This window comes from Megascapheus bottae, chromosome 1, assembly GCF_031878675.1.
Source record: "Megascapheus bottae isolate mThoBot1 chromosome 1, mThoBot2.hap1, whole genome shotgun sequence".
Taxonomy (NCBI): Eukaryota; Metazoa; Chordata; class Mammalia; order Rodentia; family Geomyidae; genus Megascapheus; species Megascapheus bottae.
The window spans coordinates 104274895-104294335 of record NC_143509.1 but is presented as its reverse complement, the minus strand read 5'-3'; the positions used below and the strand labels follow the sequence as shown (position 1 = coordinate 104294335).

Sequence of the window (19441 nt, the reverse complement as noted above, 5' to 3'; positions counted from 1 at the left end):
CGATGTCTTTGAGCCCTTGCTTTCTTCTGTCGCTACCATGTTTTAAATGGAGGGAGTCCTGGCTGCAGGTTTGCGCCCTTCTGTTGTCCAGCCAGGAGCAGCTTCTCCGTCCTCAGATTTCTGCTTTGTCCACCATAACTCGGCCAGGGGATGTGAAACCGTGTGAGTAGCTGTTCCAGGGTCTGCACCCTGCCTGTGTCAGGGAGCGTTCAGGATGACCCCCGCCCCACCACGCCGGTCAGTTGTCTCCTGACACCATCAACGCCGTTCCTGGGCCCTGCTCGCGTGTTTCTGCCCTGCAGTCCTGGAGACCAGACCTTCTAGAGTCCCATTAGAGAATGCACGGTTCACGGTCGGCAGTCGTGGGCATCCCCCTGAGCCACAGCGAGCTGTCACCAGAGGTCTGGAAGTGCAGAATGAGCAGGCGGTTCAGAAGCGCTCTTGGGCGTGGGGGGAATGTTTCTCAAAACCAGAGATATAAACGGGGAAGTTCCTGTCCCTGAGTCCCCAGACGACTGCGTGTCTCCAGTGGCTCAAGTCTGTCAGGGAACTTGGAGGCCTCTGTGTCCTTGGACTTCTGCGCAGGCCTCCTCCCCCGCCTCGCCTCCGAGGATGCTGGGAGCTGCAGGACACTGAGTTTTAGCCCAGCCCCTCTGTGTGCATGGCTAGGCGGCCACGCCAACACATGGCTTGATCATAGGTGGACAGTCACTTCCCCCACACCAGGGATGCGTTGCCTGGCTCCAAAGATGCAGAGAAAGGCAGCTGTGGACCATTTACCTGTCTCCCGTAGCAACAGGAAACCCCACAAGACACCACAAGGCACAGGACTCTTGGAACCAAGAAACCTAAACATCGCCCTCCATTCCAGGTGCCAGAACCTCCCAATCAGAGGCCTAGAGAATGCTGGGAAACAGGTTCCTGCCAAGCCACCTGCAGGCGGAGCTAGGATGTTCATCCAAACAGCCTGCCGGGGCTGCCCACCTGGGGCCAGGGCCTCTGCCCAGCTGGCCACGGCAGACCTTTAGCATCTCCAGGTGACCTCCTTGCATGCCCACCTCCACCAGGCTGTGTCCCCTCCCCGGCCACCTCTCCAGAGCAGGTGATGTGGGCTCCCCAGGGAGAGCTAGGCCAGTGCCCTCTCCAGCACTGAGCCATGGTGACCCAGAGCCCACAGGAAACCAATGCCTGTCTGACCCAGCACAGCCCCCCACCCCAGCTGAGGCCAGAGACGCAGCAGCTGGGGACAGCCAGGCAGCTGGCGATGAGGCCCCATGTGAGGGCGTGGTCAGCCCCCGGCCACCTGGCCCCGTGGGTCCCGTGGTGTCCTGCAGAGCCACACGAGGCCGCAGCCCCGCCCAGCACCAAGGAAGTTTACAAGCTGCGCCCTAATGAAGGTCCGTGTGCAGCACGAGGGACACGGAAAGGGGAGGCGCGTGGGCTCTGCACAGCAAACACACCGCAGGGGATAAAAGCCCAGGGCTGCGGGCACCCCACACTCACACTCACACTCACACCCCCACCTCCACCTCCGCCCACACCTCCTCCCAGCCCAGCCACCATGGCCGCCTCCACCATGTCCGTCTGCTCCGACGCCTGCACCAACGCCTCCTGGCAGGTGGACGACTGCCCAGAGAGCTGCTGCGAGCCCTGCTGCTGCCAGCCCAGCTGCTGCCAGCCCAGTGGCTGCGCCCCCACCCCCAGCCTCACCTTCCTCTGCTCCCCAGTGTGCAGCCCCTGCTGCCAGTCAGGCTGCACCAGCAGCTGCACACCCTCCTGCTGCCAGCAGTCTAGCTGCCAGCCCTGCTGCTGCCCCTCCTCTCCCTGCCAGCAGTCCTGCTGTGTGCCTGTCTGCTGCAAGCCCATGTGCTGTGTGCCTGTCTGCTGCAAGCCCGTGTGCTGCGAGCCAGTGTGCTGCAAGCCTGTGAGCTGTGAGCCCGTGTGCTGTAAACCCATGTGCTGTGTGCCTGTCTGCTGCAAGCCTGTGTGCTGCGAGCCAGTGTGCTGCAAGCCCGTGTGCTGTAAACCCGTGTGCTGTGTGCCTGTGTGCTGCAAGCCTGTCTGCTGTGGGGCTTCCTCCTCCTGCTGCCAGCAGTCTAGCTGCCAGCCCTGCTGCTGCCCCTCCTCTCCCTGCCAGCAGTCCTCCAGCGTGTCCCTGCTGTGCAGGCCTGTGTGCTTCGTGCCCTCCTGCTCTGAAGCTTCTTCTTCCTGCTGCTAGTAGCCTCGTTTACTGCCTACCCTCCCTGCCCAGAGTCCTTCTCTGTGCCAGCCGCTGCACTCCCACCCACCACTCTGGGGCTGCCCCTCGCTCAGCCTGCTAGCGTTGCCTTCCTGGCCTGCCAAGCCTGCACCAGCCTGGCCCACATCTGTGGCCCGAGCCTGTCCTAAGTTCCTCTCAGCTCTGGCTTTGGTGATGTTCCTCTCCTGTCTGGGCTGGCGCTGCAGCCCCCAGCCCCATCTCAGCCCTTGGGCACAATAAACCCTCCGGTACCCACCCCCACTGTCTCATATGGACTAATGTGTTGGGGGATACAATGAAGCCTGATCAGGCTCGGAGTCTCATGCCATGGACCCTGTCTGCCTCACCAGCTGTGGGGCTCAGTGGCTCCACACAGCCTGCTGCCCCGCGTCATGTCTGCGGCAGGTTCTGCAGGCTCCAGAGACCCTGCACCCCCACTTAGGCTAGGACCCCGAACCATCCATGCTCTAGGGTGGACCAACTTGTGTCCCAAGCTGAGCTGGAGACAAGGGAGACTGGGGCGGGGCGGGGCGGGGCCAGGCTGGGCTGGCAGAGGATGCACTGCGCTCTTTGGGGTCAAGGCCTGGTGTGGGGTCCTGAGCACTGCTGGGAAGGCCCCAAGCTCCCACCGTCCACACCGGGGAGCCCCGAGGAGCCTGGCTGGGGGGAGCGGTCCTGGCTGGGGGGGGACGGTCCTGGCTGGGGGGGGACGGTCCTGGCTGGGGGGGGGACGGTCCTGGCTGGGGGAGGACGGTCCTGGCTGGGGGGGGCGGTCCTGGCTGGGGGGGGACGGTCCTGGCCTTCTGCTTGTCCACAGTGGTCAATGGCCGCCCCTCCGTCCTCGGGGAGGTGAGCTACCTGCCTGGTTCCTTAGCCAAGGGGTAGAGCACTGCAGGCCCGGTGCATGGTACTGGGTTCAGGCTCTCGCAGGTGGGCCGCCCTGGCTGTCAGCGTTTACCATCGCGCCAGGGTGGTCACCTTTGAGGGACCTAAATTCCCAGATGTGGGTTTGCAGGGGGCGTGGTGGCTGGTTTCAAATGTGAGCTCTGAGCTGGGCTGTGGAGTGCAGGGGGAGGGAGAGGATATCGTGGGGAGCTGGGGCGAGCACCCCCAAACCACCAGGACAAGCCCACAGCACTACCTGTCTGCATCACTGAGGAGGGGAGCGGGGGGGCTGGGCTCTGAGCTCCCCCCCCCGCTCCCCTCTTCTCTTTTTCGTGCTTTCGTAGGGGGTGAGTTTGGAGTACAGCTTGACATCACTCCTCTTTTTTTTCGCCTGGATATTTTCTGAGTGGCTGTAGCTGTCTCACATTTCTGGCTGCCTTGCTTCCTTCTTTAGCCACAACCAAGGCCGTCCGAACTTCTTCAGGTCCTCTTTGACCCCGGATGTTTAAGTGTGCATTCTAGCTTTCCTTCTGTTTTGACTTCTAGTTTCCTTTTGTGCTCACAGAAGATACTTGATTCCATTTTAGTCGCACAAGGTTAAGGAGCCCAGTTTCGCGGCCTCAAACGCTGCGTTACCCGGAGGCCATCCCGTGTCTACAAGTTCCGTCTCTGGGTCCCCACGAGATCTAGCCCCTCCTTCCCCGTTCAGGACCCAGAGTAGCTTGTTGAAGTCCCCAGCTACAACTTAGCACAGGAGTGTTCCACCTCTGTCTTCTGTTCTGCCCGCGTCGCTGCATGTGTTTCGGAGTCTGATGTTAGCTGTGCCACATTCACAGGGGCTGACCCTCCTGGGCAGACCAGCTCCTGCTGTGTGGTCTGCCATGGCCGGGCAGCAGGCGGCCCCGAACCCACGATGCTTGGCCTGTAAACATGGAGCAAAGCCCATTGCCCAGCGCAGTGCACGCCCCCAGCCTCTCCAAGCCCCACCAGTGTGGGCCTCAGGGAAGGGAAGGGAGAGGCATGGCTTCACCGTATTATCCACCCTCTTCGGGGCTCTGACTCCTTAGTGGCAGAGATGCCAGGCATTTCGTCTCCTGAATCTAACGCCAACTCACAACAATCGAGGGCATTCACGGGTTTTCGAGGAACAGGGAGTAAAGTTTATTAATTTTACCAGGCAAAATGAGGACCACATGTTGCTGATGTATCTGGATGGGAAAAGTACAAACCCGAGCTCTGGTGGCTCAGTTCTGACATCCTAGCTACTCAGGAGGCTGAAACTGGAGGCTGAGGTCTGAGGTTTGAAGCTAATTGAGCAAGAAAGCCCATGAGACTCTTATCTCCAAGGAACCACCAGCAAATGGGCAGTGGTACTGTAGCGTCAAGTGGTAGAGTGCTAGCCCTGAGCACAGGCAAAAAGAAAGAAGGAAGAGAGGGATGAAGAAAGAAGGAAAGAGGGGGGAGGGAAGGAAGGAGAAACAAAGGAAGGAAGGAAGGAAGGAAGGAAGGAAGGAAGGAAGGAAGGAAGGAAGGAAAAGGGGGAAGGAGGGAGGGAGGAAGAAGGGAGGGAGGGAGAGAAGAGGGAGGGAGGGAGGAAGGAAAAGGGGGAGGGCGGGAAGGAGGGGGGAAAGGAGGGAGGGAGGGAAGGAAGGATTGTTCCAGGGGGCTTGGTGTGTGAGGGTAGCAGCCTCTGGGAGTGTACTTGACCTGTTGCCTGCATGGGTTGCCTTGAGGGACCGTGGTGACAGTTCCTAGGGTGTCCTTAACTGCTGGGGTCAGCGAGGGACAGCGATTGGGAACTCGCTGGAGCTGTGAAGGCTGCTCCTGTGTCCTCCCTGGAGCTGTGAAGGCTGCTCCCGTGTCCTCCCTGGAGCTGTGAAGGCTGCTCCCGTGTCCTCCCTGGAGCTGTGAAGGCTGCTCCCGTGTCCTCACGCCGCGGAGTCTAAGGGGAGCGAGGGGCAGGGAGGAAGGAGAGAAGAAAGTCTTTTTCCAGCTCACCATCGGGGGCCAACTCTACCTTATCTTAGAGAGGCCCGAGGGCGAGGGCTGGAGACCCCACTCCTCCAGCCCAGCAGAGCCAAGGCAGCAGAGCGACTCCGCCTCCCATCCCGGCCTCACCCCACAGGGAAACGGGCCAGGGCTCTGCCCGTGGGAAGATGTCCAGTCAGATCAACCACACAACTGGCTGGCCGCGGGGCTTCTCTGGAGTCGGGACTGGAGACCACACTCCGTAGGGAGCTCATTAGATGCCAGGAGGATAGACGTGGACTCCAAGCTCCTAAGGCCCTGAGACCACGCGTGGCAGGGCTGGGGTGAGCCAGCGTGGGAGGCTAGCTAGAAGAGCGTGCCAGGACAGCCATCAGGGCGGGCACACAGGACCAACCCCAGGGGTGGCCCCGCCCCACAGGCGCCCGCCATGCTCCAGAACTCAGGCGGAGGCCGAGGGCTGCTGTTGGGGCTGAGGAAGAGCCACCGGGCTTCCATCTTTGCCAAGATAGAACCTGCTGGCCCAGGCCGAGGACAGGGCGGGGACTCAGGAGAGGCGGGGTGATGAGACACTGTTCAGAGCTGGCTAGGGGTCACAGTCACGGTCCAGGCCTGACCCCCTCAGGTCAGCAACCCTGGGGTCACTAGCCACCCTGGCCTCAAGTCCTTGTCAGGTGACAACTGTCTCACTTCGGGGTGACAGGGGAGGTCCTTGGGCCACGGCCAACAAGGGAACAAAGGGCCTGTGCTGTTGGCTAGTGGAGCCATAGTGTCTCGGCAGACTCAGGCTGACCAAGACAAGTACCACAGGGGAGACCAAGCACCATCACTCCTAGAGCACAAACCAGGCACCCCAACAACAGACAGACAGATGCCAGTCAGACAAACACAGGTGGACAGATGCATAGATACATAGACAGACGAATGGACAGACAGACAAACAGATGACAGGAAGATCACTGACAACACTAGGTAGGACGACGACAGACAGCCCCCTCTGTCCACTGCCATGCCCGCCCTGCTGTGGCCGCGGGCACAGACGCGGCTGGTGGTAAACAAGCTGGACAACACCCTGACCAATGACAAACAAACATGGTCCATGACAGCGGAGCCATCCAGGAAGGGGAAGCTGGGGCCCAGCACAACAAGCACAGGAGGGGCATAAAAACCAGCGGCCATGCACTCACACACACCCACTCACACCCACTCACACCCACTCACACTCCCCACTCCTCCTCCCAGCCCAGCCACCATGGCCGCCTCCACCATGTCCGTCTGCTCCGACGCCTGCACCAACGCCTCCTGGCAGGTGGACGACTGCCCAGAGAGCTGCTGCGAGCCCTGCTGCCAGCCCAGCTGCTGCCAGCCCAGCGGCTGCGCCCCCGCCCCCAGCCTCACCTTCCTCTGCTCCCCAGTGTGCAGCCCCTGCTGCCAGTCAGGCTGCACCAGCAGCTGCACAGCCTCCTGCTGCCAGCAGTCTAGCTGCCAGCCCTGCTGCTGCCCCTCCTCTCCCTGCCAGCAGTCCTGCTGTGAGCCTGTCTGCTGCAAACCCATGTGCTGTGTGCCTGTCTGCTGCAAGCCTGTGTGCTGCGAGCCCGTGTGCTGCAAGCCTGTGAGCTGTGAGCCCGTGTGCTGCGAGCCCGTGTGCTGTAAACCCGTGTGCTGTGTGTCTGTCTGCTGCAAGCCGGTGTGCTGCAAACCAGTGTGCTGTAAACCCGTGTGCTGTGTGCCTGTCTGCTGCAAGCCTGTCTGCTGCGAGCCCGTGTGCTGCAAGCCTGTGAGCTGTGAGCCTGTGTGCTGTGGGGCTTCTTCCTCCTGCTGCCAGCAGTCTAGCTGCCAGCCTTCTTGCTGCCCCTCCTCTCCCTGCCAGCAGTCCTGCTGTGTGCCTGTCTGTTGCAAGCCCGTGTGCTGTGTGCCTGTCTGCTGCAAGCCTGTCTGCTGTGAGCCCGTGTGCTGTGGGGCTTCCTCCTCCTGCTGCCAGCAGTCTAGCTGCCAGCCCTGCTGCTGCCCCTCCTCTCCCTGCCAGCAGTCCTCCAGCGTGTCCCTGCTGTGCAGGCCTGTGTGCAGGCCCGCCTGCTGTGTGCCCACCTCCTCCTGCTGCTGTGCCCCCTGCTGCCAGCCCAGCTGCTGCCGCCCCGCAGCCTCCTGTGTGTCCCTGCTGTGCCGCCCTGCCTGCTCCCGCCAGGCCTGCTGTGGCAGCTCCTCGGGCCAGAAGTGCAGCTGCTGAACATGGAACCCAGGGCCAGCAGGCCTTTCCTACCATGAGCTCATGCACATCCTGTGCTGGCTTGCTCATTCTCTCCTTCCTCCTTCCCGCTTCCCCCTTCCCTCCTCTCTCCCTCTGGGTCACTCTCCTCCTACTTGTGTCTGTGTCACTTGCCCTTTGATTTTCATTGTCATCAATAAACTCATGACTACCGTGACTCCTCCTGTCCCTGTTGTGGGTTTGAGCAGGCAGCTGCTCCTTGGCCACTGCTTCTAGGAACAAAGGAGGCCTCAGGGCCCCACCCCGTAGCTGGGGTGCTGGCGGGTGAGACCCCACCATTCACGGAGTCCACCCCCAGCCCCTGAGCAATCACACCAACATGAGTGATGCTGGGTGAGGCTGGAGCTCACCCCTGTTGGGTGCCTGGCTCTATGACCAACGCAGGTCCCATCATTCTGGGGGGCCTCGATGACACCCCAAGAGCTGCCCGGCAGGAGGCTGGCATTCATCCTGCAAGTGCCTAACAGAACTCCTGGGGAAGCCTCAATGGAGAAAATGTCCCAGGAAAGAGTGGGAGAGAAGAAGAATCAGGGGCAGGGAGTTTGGCCTAGTGGTAGAGTGCTTGCCTAGCATGCACGAAGACCTGAGTTCGATTCCTTGGTACCACATACATAGAAAAGAGCTGGAGGTGGTGCTGTGGCTCAAGTGGTAGAACTGTAGTCTTGAGAAAGACCAAGGACAGTGCTCAGACCCGGAGCTCAAGCTCAGGACTGGCAGAAAGAAAGAAAGAAAGAAAGAAAGAAAGAAAGAAAGAAAGAAAGAAAGAAAGAAAGAAAGAAAGAAGGAAGGAAGGAAGGAAGGAAGGAAGGAAGGAAGGAAGGAAGGAAGGAAGGAAAGAAAGAAAGAGGAAGACTCAAAGGTGACACATGTGACTGCCTTCCTGCACAAGGCGCCCTTTAAACCCACTCCAGGGGTAAAGGTCCAGGCTCCCATTGGCAGGTGTGTGTCAGTGCCTGGCTCGTCCCTGAGCTTTTGTGCTCAAGGCTAGCACTCCACCTCCGGAACCACAGCTCCATTTCAGTTTTCTGGTAATGAAACTGGAGACAGCAGTCTCGGGGACTTTCCTGCCCGGGCTGGCTTTGAACCTCGATCCTCACCTCAGCCTCCTGAGTAGCTAGGATGACCGGCGTGAGCCCCACACCTGGCTTGTCTTGGGTCATTAAAAGAAGAAAAAATCTCCCTGATCCTTGTTTAACATGCTTAGTTTGCTTCGTGTGTCTAATTCTGGAGCGTGTCTGCTTGGTGACTGTGCTGGAGGAACATTGGTGGTCACTGCTTGGTGACACGTCTGGGTTTAGCGGACACTTGGGGGAGCTGCTCAGGGACACATCTGTGCTCAGTCGACATTTTCCCCAGGCTTTCCTCTCTTTGGGAACTGGCGGATTTGAGTGGGTCTTTGACACGGTGGCTCTTGTGTGCTTTTCAATCCCACGAGGGTTACTTTGTTCTAGGGTGTTCCAGGGTACTGAGATGTTTACCCTGGTACCAGCAAGAGAGAGAGGAAGGAAGAAAGGAGGGAGGGAGGAAGGGAAGGGAAGAGAAGGAGGGAGGAAGGGGGAAGAAAAAGGACAGGGAGGGAGGCGGGGAGGGGGTGAGGACGGAGTGCGGGGACAGAACTGTCTTCAGAGGTGGCAGCATTACTTATTCTCACCAGGAACGGGGGGGCACCTGCTGTGCCACCTTCTTGCCAACATTTGCTGCTGTTGGGGTTTGGGATTTGGGCCACTCTTGTAAGTGTGTGGTTGTATCAAGTTGCTATTTTAATTTGCACCTCTCAAATGATGCAACATCTCTGCATACGCTTGTCTAATGCTGTGCATCTTCTTTGGCAAAGTATTTGTTCATCTCTTGCTTATTTTTGGTTTGGGTTGTTCCCTTATTGTTCAGTTTTAAGAGATCTTTGTCATTGTGGGTAGCAGTTTTACCAGACATGTCTCTTGCAAATATTTTCTCTGACTTCTCTTTTCCTCCTCTTGGTTGCTTTCTTGATTTCAATTTAAAATCACTCCAACCAAAAAACCTCCAGCTCCACATTGTCCATAAAAATGTTTAAAGATTAAAAGAATGATGATTCTACACAGCTCCTTCCACAATATGGTAGGTCCAAACCTAGGACAGTTCAGAAAACTATAGCACAGGATCCCGTGTTACCACAAGGCTGGCTTCTCCCCAGGAATGCAAGGCTAGCTCAATCCTCAAAAATCAATAAAAGGAAAAGATAAATAAACTGGGAAAGGAGATCATGTGGTAGTACCAATGGATACTCTGGGAAACTACAGAATTCAACAGCAAGTTGTGACTTGTAAATTTGTTCTTTATGAAGCACACATCCTCTGCCATCCCACAGCCTACAAAGTGAGACAAGGCGAGGGAAAGAAACACAAAGCGACATTCTGGAAGGCAGGAGTCTGTGTGTCTGTTCAAGGGACCACGTTGGCCTCCAGAATGGGCAGATGCAGTGAGGTGGCAGGATGGGACCAAAAATAACAAAACAGACCAATTCTATTTCTATGTGTTGTAGTAAGCAGTTGGGGTTTGATGGTTTAGTATTAAAAATCTGACTTACATTAGAATATAATGTGACAATTTCGATATGAACCATGAAAACCCAAAGGGAAGAGATCAAGTGAGATACACCTAGTCTCAGGCTAGTGGGTGGTGATACCACACCTAATGGGAGGGAAATGTGAGCTTTAAAAACATCTCACGCCTCATACTTCATGTAAAAACTAAATCAGGACTGGCCATTGATCCAAATGTAAAATGCAGACATATTTACCCTTTAGGGGAAAAAATCTATGTGGCTTCGAGGTTGAGGGGGTGGGTGGAAAAAGCAGTACTGGAACTTGAACTCAGGGTCTGGGCACTGTCCCTGAGCTTTTTTTTTTTTTGCTCAAAGCCAGTGTTCTACCACTTGAGCCATAGCTCCAATTCTGGCTTTTGGTAGTTTGTTGGAGATAAGAGTCTCATAGACTTTTCTACTCAGGCTGGCTTTGAACTCATGATCCTCAGATCTCAGCCTACTGAGCCACCATGGCTTTGTATGAAGACACCACATGTCATAAAAAAAGGAAAGAAATGTTGACTGGTTGGCTTCATCCATATTAAACTCTGTCGTTTGCAAAAATACAGGGTGGAAACTAGTAGAAAATGTGTGACACATCGACCAAAGCAGCTGCATCCAAACCACGACCACACGCCCATCTTAGTGGCCGAGGGTGTGGGGACCCTGCAGCGGGAATGTGAGCACAGCACCTCCTGGCGAGTGGACACGTCACAGGTCCTCGGGACCAGCAACCAGAACAGCACTGAGAAACAGTGCACAACTGGGCCAGGAGCCCAGCCTAGTGGTAGAATGCCTTCCTGGCATGCACAAAGACCCGGGTTCAATTCCTTGGAACTACATACATAGCAAAGCTGGTGGCTCACAGAGTAGAGCACCAGCCTGAGGAAAGCCCAAGGCCAATGTCCGAGCCCTACATTCAGTCCCTAGGTCCGGCAAAAAAAGAAAAAGCCAGGTACAGTGGCTCACACCTGTAATCCTAGCTACTCAGGAGGCTGAGACCTGAGGATCACAGTTCAAAGCCAGCCCAGGCACTAAAGACCTTGAGACTCTAATCTCCCATTAACCACTAGAAAACTGGAAGTGGTGCTGTGCTCAGGGGTAGAGTGGTAGCCTTGAGCTGAAGAGCTCAGAGACAGCGCCCAGGCCCACAGTTCAAGCCTCATGACTGACAGATACACACACACACACACACACACACACACACACACACACACACACACACACACACACAACCAGCAACTCTTAGCCTGCTGGCAGAAACGCACGATGGCCAAGCCCTTGGGAGAGCGGCGTGCAGTCCCTAGGGAGATAAGCATTCCGTGGCCACTCAGCCCAGCAGCTGCCCTCATGGGTGTTTACATTAGTGAAAACTCATTTCCACGACAAACACCTGCACACAATGCTGTTCATCGGAGCTGGGTGTGCAATCATCACGGACAGGAGTCAAGGCTGCCTGGGAAGTGGTGTGCGTCTTGCCGAGCTGTCAGTCCTGATACAGCTGCCGTCCTCGCCACATCCCGAGGCAGAGGCTGACAGTTGTGTCACCCTGCACAACAGACGCCCACTTGTGAATGTGGCAGAAAGAACGTAGGTGAAGCGGGAGGTTTGCACGAAGGCTTTGTAGGCTTGTTCGGGGCTCCTGCTCGTGCGGTGGTGGTCCACACCGGACTGCGTGCGTGTCAAAACTCAGACCTGCACCCCGCAGGGAGGCACGGGGGGGGGCACAGGACAGGGGAGCAGGCACCCGGGCTCTGCCTCGGAAGGGGGTGGTAGGTCTGCTTCTCCTCGCTTTTCTTCTGCTTCCCCTGGACCCGCGTCTTGCTGGGTGGGACGGCGTGTGCCCAGGCTTCCATGCCTGTAGACCCTCAACCCTTCACCTGCCTTGCTCAGGGTCACGGCCGGAGCAGGAGTCTGTCATCTTCCCTGGACAGTGGCGATTTCCTCTACTTCTTGCCCCTCAGACCCCCAGACCCCAAAGCTAAAGGTGCTTGTCAATCTCCTTCTGGAGTCTGTAGGGTTTCTTTCTGTGCTAGGCCTCAGAGGGTCGAGGGCGCTGCCATTTAACTGTGTCCAGGCCTGTGGTGAGTGACGGGCTCCCATCTCCCTTACTGAAAAGACTGTCCTCTAGAGAAGCCCGCCTTCCTCCCGCTCTCCTTTGGCTCCGTCTCTGCCAATCTGCACTAGACTTGACTACGCATGTCTTCTGCGGCTCCTCCCCACTCCCGCCTTCTCCCCAGCTCCTCTGCCCTGGCTCTGGGCCCCCAGGCACCCATCCCTCCTCCCCGGGGCCCAGGCATGGAACTCCCATCCTCCCCGCACAGCAGGCCTGGATAGCAGAGCAAGGACACCGTGCATGCAGGGGACGTTTGCTTAGAAGACCAAATACCAAACAGAGAGATGCCCGTCCACGCAGCCCTCAGCACGTGCTTGTGCCTGACCCCAGCGACAGGGCTATGTGTAAACACACCAGAATTAATAAGGACCCAGACCCCAGCTCAAAACAGCAACAAGGAAGAGCCACCGACAAGGAAGGGGAGGCTCCTGGAATCCCCAGCTGAAAACACCTGGCTGTATATAAAAGCCCAGGAGCCCAGAGCATCTCACACTCACACCCACTCACACCCACACACACTCACCCCTCCTCCTCCCAGCCCAGCCACCATGGCCGCCTCCACCATGTCCGTCTGCTCCGACGCCTGCACCAACGCCTCCTGGCAGGTGGACGACTGCCCAGAGAGCTGCTGCGAGCCCTGCTGCCAGCCCAGCTGCTGCCAGCCCAGCTGCTGCGCCCCTGCCCCCAGCCTCACCTTCCTCTGCTCCCCAGTGTGCAGCCCCTGCTGCCAGTCAGGCTGCACCAGCAGCTGCACACCCTCCTGCTGCCAGCAGTCTAGCTGCCAGCCCTGCTGCTGCCCCTCCTCTCCCTGCCAGCAGTCCTGCTGTGTGCCTGTCTGCTGTAAACCCATGTGCTGTGTGCCTGTCTGCTGCAAGCCCGTGTGCTGTGAGCCCGTGTGCTGCAAGCCTGTGAGCTGTGAGCCCGTGTGCTGTGGGGCTTCCTCCTCCTGCTGCCAGCAGTCTAGCTGCCAGCCTTCTTGCTGCCCCTCCTCTCCCTGCCAGCAGTCCTGCTGTGTGCCTGTCTGCTGCGAGCCCGTGTGCTGTAAACCCGTGTGCTGTGTGCCTGTCTGCTGCAAGCCCGTGAGCTGCGAGCCCGTGAGCTGTGGGGCTTCTTCCTCCTGCTGCCAGCAGTCTAGCTGCCAGCCCTGCTGCTGCCCCTCCTCTCCCTGCCAGCAGTCCTCCAGCGTGTCCCTGCTGTGCAGGCCTGTGTGCAGGCCCGCCTGCTGTGTGCCCACCTCCTCCTGCTGCTGTGCCCCCTGCTGCCAGCCCAGCTGCTGCCGCCCCGCGGCCTCCTGTGTGTCCCTGCTGTGCCGCCCTGCCTGCTCCCGCCAGGCCTGCTGTGGGCAGACATCCTGCTGCTGACGGGCAGGGCCCAGGGCCATGGGTGCAGGTCCCTCCTCCACGGCCATGTCGCTCTGCTCCTGACAAGGATGAGGGCGAGCTCCATCACCCCTAGGCTGCAGCTCTCACAGGTCCCGGCGCTGACCTGATCTCCCAGCCCTGCCTCCTCTGCATCCCTCCGCTCTGCATTCCTTGCCCTTCGCTTCCCCCTGTCAGTCCCTCCTGAGCTCCAATAAACTCCCTGAGCTCCTCTTGCTCCTGTTGTGCTGTGGGGTACAAGGTGTGGGATTCACAGTAGCAGCAGAAGTCAGACTCTTCCGCACGGCCTCTCGGAAGTGAGTGATGTGGCTTGGACTAGTCACTTGCCAGGTTCCAGGCGTCACACTTGTCTTCTGCATGTGCCAGAGGAAGAGCCCTTCTCCTGACAGGTGGGCCCAGCTGAGCCCCCATCAGACAGTCTCCATGTCCCCAAATAGGAGTAAGGACAAGCGGTCATCTGTGGAAGGGAACATTAACTGAGATTTGAAGGTCCCAGGAGGCCTCTGACCTCTCCAGACACACAGGTGCATCACACATGGAGCAGATGGGCCATTTCCACGTTCACACACACACACCCACACCCCCCCCACACACACCTCGTCGCTTTTATACTTCAGTTACCTCTAAGGTTTAATCACTTTTATCACTCCTCCTCCCCCTCCCCCTCTCCTCCCCGTCCTCCTGCTCCTGCGCCCCCCCTCATACTGGTGTGTGAACTCAGGGCCTTGCACTTACTTGGCTTGCTTGCTCCAATTAGCTCTCTACCACTTGAGCCATGCCTCCAGCCAGCCTTTTGCTGATTATTCTGGAGATGGACTCTAGCAGATTTTTCTGCCCAGGCTGGCTTCATACTTCCATTCTTCAGCTGTTTCACAGGCTAGGATTACAGGCGGGAGCTACTGGAGCTTAGCTTCACTTCCTTACTTTTACTCCTCATGGTGACAGGAATTCATGGGGTTTTGGTCGCATTCTATATAAGCCGGTGTTGATTATTCTTCCTGAGTGACCCAGGTGGACCCAACATTTGGAGGTCAGGCTTCTGGCAGGCACTTCCACCTCTCATTTCCAGAACATTCCATCTAGCAAAGCTGAGCTCTGCCTCCCTTACTTTCTCTCCCCATTCCCTTCCCAGACCCCAGGCTATCTTTCCAGGTGCCTGGCACGCTGTCCTTAGCACTCTCTGGCTGGGTGGCGTTTAGAATGCACACTCGCCAGACTGAAGCCCATTCCAGGGCCACGCACATGGCTGGCTGAGCACGGGGCTGGCTGAGCAGGGGGGGAGGGGGGCTGAGAGCACGGGGCTGGCTGAGAGCAAGGGGCTGGATGAGCACGAGGCTGGCTGAGATCAGGAGGTTGGCTGAGCATGGGGCTGGCTGAGCTCGAGGCTGGCTGAGCATGGGGCTGGCTGAGCTTGGCGCTGGCTGAGCACGGGGCTGGCTGAGCTCGAGGCTGGCTGAGATCAGGAGGCTGGCTGAGCACGGGGCTGGCTGAGATCATGAGGCTGGCTGAGCTCTTGGCTGGCTGAGATCAGGAGGCTGGCTGAGATCAGGAGGCTGGCTGAGCTCGAGGCTGGCTGAGATCAGGAGGCTGGTTGAGATCAGGAGGCTGGTTGAGCACGGGGCTGGCTGAGATCAGGAGGCTGGCTGAGCTCGAGGCTGGCTGAGATCAGGAGGCTGGCTGAGCTCGAGGCTGGCTGAGATCAGGAGGCTGGCTGAGCTCGAGGCTGGCTGAGATCAGGAGGCTGGCTGAGATCAGGAGGCTGGCTGAGCTCGAGGCTGGCTGAGATCAGGAGGCTGGCTGAGATCAGGAGGCTGGCTGAGCTCGGCACTGGCTGAGATCATGAGGCTGGCTGAGCTCTTGGCTACCCCGCCGCGCTGCGGGACTCGGCGTCTCTCCGCCCACCGTGGGGCGGGGTCCCTGGGTCACTGGCCGTGAGGGTCTTGGCCCCATGGCTCCCATGCCCAGCCCACGCTCCGGGGCGCATCCGGCCCTCGCGTTGGTTTCCGTGGGGAGCGGCCATGCCAGGCCTGGGGGTGCTGTGTTTCTGAGATCGGCCCTACCTAGAGAGGGTCGTCCACCTGCCGCCTCCCGCTCGCCCACCACCACCTGGGCCCCAGCCTGCACCCCACTGCGCCTCCTCCCCAGGCCTCCCCTCCCCAGGGGTCCGCCCCTTCTCAGGTCCCTGCTCCTACCCTCCTCCATTAGCCCCAGTCTCTCCTGTAGCCACGCCCCCTCCCCTGTCCTATTGGCCCTGCTCGCCTGCCAGTTTGCCCCTCACTGGTCCCGCCCCCTCTTTACTCTCTATCCCTGCTTCTAGTCCCGCCCCATCCTCTCCTCGCCCCGCCCTGCCCCCCCACTGGCCCGCCCTGCTCCCATTGGCCCACCCCCTCCCATTGGCCCACCCTGCTCCCATTGGCCCGCCCTGCTCTCCCATTGGCCCACCCTGCCCTCTCATTGGCCCCACCCTCCTCTCCCTTTCGCCCACCCCCTCCCATTGGCCTGCCCTGCTCTCCCATTGGCCCACCCTGCCCTCTCATTGGCCCCACCCTCCTCTCCCCTTGCCCCCCTCCCATTGGCCCCACCCTCCTCTCCCTTTCGCCCACCCCCTCCCATTGGCCCGCCCTGCTCTCCCATTGGCCCTCCCTGCCCTCTCATTGGCCCCACCCTCCTCTCCCCCTTGGCCCACCTCCTCCCATTGGCCCGCCCTGCTCTCCCATTGGCCCACCCTGCCCTCTCATTGGCCCCACCCTCCTCTCCCCTTGGCCCACCCCCTCCCATTGGCCCGCCCTGCCCTCCCATTGGCCCGCCGTGCTCTCCCATTGGCCCCACCCTCCTCTCCCATTGCCCCCCTTCCATTGGCCACCCTGCTCCCATTGGCCCCACCCTCCTCTCCCATTGGTCCACCCGCTCTCGTTGGCCCGCCCCCTCCCGGCCCCGGCCCCGCCCCTGACGCCGGCTCTCCGCAGAAGAACGAGTACCTGCTGTCGGTGGTGGCGGAGGAGAGGGACGCGCTGCTGCTCGGCCTGCGGTTCTCGTCCACCCAGCTGCACTTCCTGTTCCTCAGCGAGGACGCGGCCGGCGCCTGGCAGACCCGCGTGTCCTTCCGCAGCCCCGGCCTCACCGACAGCCGCTGGCACACCCTGGTCCTGGCCGTGTCGCCGGGGTCCTTCGCCCTCACCACGGACTGCGGCCGCCCCGTGGACATGTAGGTGCCGGCCGGGCCGCCACGGGCTGGACGGTGCGGGCGCGCCCAAGCCCCCCCTCGGCCCCAGGGAGGGCCAGGCATGGCCCAAGAGGGAGGAGGAGTCTCCAGGAGGGAGGAGGAGTCACCAGGAGGGAGGAGGAGTCACCAGGAGGGAGGAGGAGTCACCAGGAGGGAATCAGGAAGATGGAGGAGGAGTCACCAGGAGGGAGGAGGAGTCTCCAGGAGGGAGGAGGAGTCTCCAGGAGGGAATCAGGAGGAGGGAGGAGGAGTCACCAGGAGGAAGGAGGAGTCTCCAGGAGGGAGGAGGAGTCACCAGGAGGGAGGAGGAGTCTCCAGGAGGGAGGAAGAATCACCAGGAGGGAGGAGGAGTCACTAGGAAGGACTCAGGAGGATGGAGGAGGAGTCACCAGGAGGGAGGAGGAGTCACCAGGAGGGAGGAGGAGTCACCAGGAGGGAATCACCAGGAGGGAGAAGTCACCAGGAGGAAGGAGGAGTCTCCAGGAGGGAGGAGGAGTCACTAGGAGGGACTCAGGAGGAGGGAGGAGGAGTCACCAGGAGGGAATCAGGAAGATGGAGGAGGAGTCACCAGGAGGGAGGAGGAGTCACCAGGAGGGAGGAGGAGTCTCCAGGAGGGAATCAGGAGGAGGGAGGAGGAGTCACCAGGAGGAAGGAGGAGTCTCCAGGAGGGAGGAGGAGTCTCCAGGAGGGAGGAAGAATCACCAGGAGGGAGGAGGAGTCACTAGGAAGGACTCAGGAGGATGGAGGAGGAGTCACCAGGAGGGAGGAGGAGTCACCAGGAGGGAGGAGGAGTCACCAGGAGGGAATCACCAGGAGGGAGGAGAAGTCACCAGGAGGAAGGAGGAGTCTCCAGGAGGGAGGAGGAGTCACTAGGAGGGACTCAGGAGGAGGGAGGAGGAGTCACCAAGAGGGAGCAGGAGTCACCAGGAGGGAGGAGGAGTCACTAGGAGGGACTCAGCAGGAGGGAGGAGGAGTCTCCAGGAGGGAGGAGGAGTCTCCAGGAGGGAGCAGGAGTCACCAGGAAGGAGGAGGTGTCACCAGGAGGGAGGAGTCACCAGGAGGGAGGAGGAGTCACTAGGAGGGACTCAGGAGGAGGGAGGAGGAGTCTCCAGGAGGGAGCAGGAGTCACCAGGAGGGAGGAGGAGTCACCAGGAAGGAGGAGGCGTCACCAGGAGGGAGGAGTCACCAGGAGGGAGGAGGAGTCTCCAGGAGGCCCTGGTTGGGGGCAGGCACCCCCGGGAGGATCAGGGTCCTGGGAGAAGAGGGCACCCTTGTCCTGGAAAGCAGGCCCCACATGAGGTTCACCATGCACTGCCCTGGTGGGCTGGCTGGCTTTCTCCCTACCCTGCACTCCAGAATGCCCGCACCTGAGCACCCTGAGCCCCAAGGGCCCCCCGAATCCTCCCCAGAACCCCATGGGCATGGAGCCCCCAGTCCTAACCCAGAGGCCTGAGGGCCCGAGCCCCCCCACCAGAGCCCAGAGGGCCCTGAGCCCCGAGGCCACCCAGCCCCAGCTTCAGACCAGATGCAGACCCCCTGGAGTGCCATCTCCTCACCGGGAATGTGGCATGGAGCTTCAAACAGCCCCAGTCAGGCTGCCCATACCAGGGCCTCTGTGTCCGGGATCTGCCCCCGTCCCTGCCTTCCACTGATGTGCAGGGTCTGTCCTAAGCCAGCTGGCCTGGAGGTAGTGAGTCCCACAGCCCAGCCCACTCACTGACCATGACAAATGACTCTGTGTTACATCTGTCATTATCCCAAGTTGTTACTCTCAGCGTAATAAGGAATTTACTTCATAACAAAGGAATGCTTGGTCGTCATGCATTTGGTTGAGTTTGGTTTTGTTTTGTTTTGTTTGGATGGTCCCTGGGGTTTGACTCCAAGACCTTCTTGCTGTACTACTTGAGCCACATCCACAGCCCTTTCTGCTCTAGTTATTTTACACATGGCCACTGTGGACCTTGATCTACCTACCTATACCTCTCACAGAGCCAGGGCTACAGACTGCACCCCCTACCTGGGCCTTCAAATGCATCTTTACACAACTCATCTCTCCCCCATCCCCCATCCACACACTAGGGATGCCATGAATCCTTAAGCACCAAGACAGAGGAAGCCCTGCCTGCTGGCTGCTCTGAGCCAGCAGAAGCCTGAGAGGTGATGTGCGGGCTTGAAGGGCTCTGAGCAGGCACAAGAAAGTTGGTATGTCTGGACAAAAGTGTCCCCTAACTCCTGGGTTTGTCCCAGCGCTGGTCATGATGGGGCAGGGGCCATGGAGACCTGGAAATCGTTCACCTGACTTGCCAGCTTTGTGATGAGGAAGTTTCTCAGTGATTCTCAGAATGGACTCCCTGAGAGAGACCCAGAAGTGAGGCCTGTGGGAAGGGCAGCAGCCCCAAGAGGGGTTGAAGGCCATGGAAGAGGCCAGGGAGGATGGAGGGCCAAGGCCTGGTGGAGGGTCAAGGTGAGGTGGAGGGTCAAGGTGAGGTGGAGGGTCAAGGTCAGGAGGAGGGTCAAAGCTAGGTGGAGGGTCAAGGTCAGGTGGAGGGCCAAGGCCTGGTGGAGGGTCAAGGTCAGGTGGAGGGTCAAGGTCAGGTGGAGGGTCAAGGTCATGAAGAGGATCAAGGTCAGGTGGAGGGTCAAGGTCAGGTGGAGGGCCAAGGTCAGGTGGAGGGCCAAGGTCAGGTGGAGGGCCAAGGCCAGGTGGAGGGTCAAGGTCAGGTGGAGGGTCAAGGTCAGGAGGAGGGTCAAGGTCAGGAGGAGGGTCAAAGCTAGGTGGAGGGT

The 19441-nt window shown here is 59.5% G+C and overlaps 3 protein-coding genes across 10 annotated transcripts in view; all 3 read left to right on the top strand.

The window, feature by feature from the left end:
* The window catches only part of Tspear (thrombospondin type laminin G domain and EAR repeats), a 51995-nt gene that overhangs the window by 7775 nt on the left and 24779 nt on the right, over positions 1-19441 (top strand). The window contains exon 2 of the mRNA XM_090331535.1: positions 16401-16639. Coding sequence (XP_090187661.1) covers positions 16401-16639 — 239 coding nt within the window. The remainder of the gene's footprint in view (positions 1-16400; positions 16640-19441) is intronic.
* Positions 1562-7337, top strand: LOC150069770 (uncharacterized). The gene is made up of 3 exons (XM_090351432.1): positions 1562-2217; positions 6353-6814; positions 6893-7337. Exons 1-3 carry the CDS (start codon positions 1562-1564, stop codon positions 7335-7337), a joined length of 1563 nt encoding a protein of 520 aa, XP_090207558.1.
* Positions 12604-13416, top strand: LOC150069769 (uncharacterized). Of its 8 annotated transcripts, none has more exons than XM_090333870.1 (3): positions 12604-12918; positions 12976-13106; positions 13155-13416. In XM_090333870.1, the coding sequence occupies exons 1-3, from the start codon at positions 12604-12606 to the stop codon at positions 13414-13416; spliced, it is 708 nt and encodes a 235-aa protein (XP_090189996.1). The 8 variants fall into 8 exon arrangements, with proteins under 8 accessions (XP_090189996.1, XP_090190001.1, XP_090190012.1 ...); XM_090333875.1 differs by having other exon boundaries at positions 12604-12935; positions 13020-13106; XM_090333886.1 differs by having other exon boundaries at positions 12604-12978; positions 13057-13104; positions 13231-13416.

Coding starts and splice junctions, on each gene's coding strand:
- LOC150069770 (XM_090351432.1), top strand. CDS start 1,562: ATGGCCGCCTCCACCATGTCCGTCTGCTCCGACGCCTGCACCAACGCC. Junction 2,218..6,352: donor GCTTCTTCTTCCTGCTGCTA/GTAGCCTCGTTT, acceptor TCCTCCTCCCAG/CCCAGCCACCATGGCCGCCT. Junction 6,815..6,892: donor CCGGTGTGCTGCAAACCAGT/GTGCTGTAAACC, acceptor CAAGCCTGTGAG/CTGTGAGCCTGTGTGCTGTG.
- LOC150069769 (XM_090333842.1), top strand. CDS start 12,604: ATGGCCGCCTCCACCATGTCCGTCTGCTCCGACGCCTGCACCAACGCC.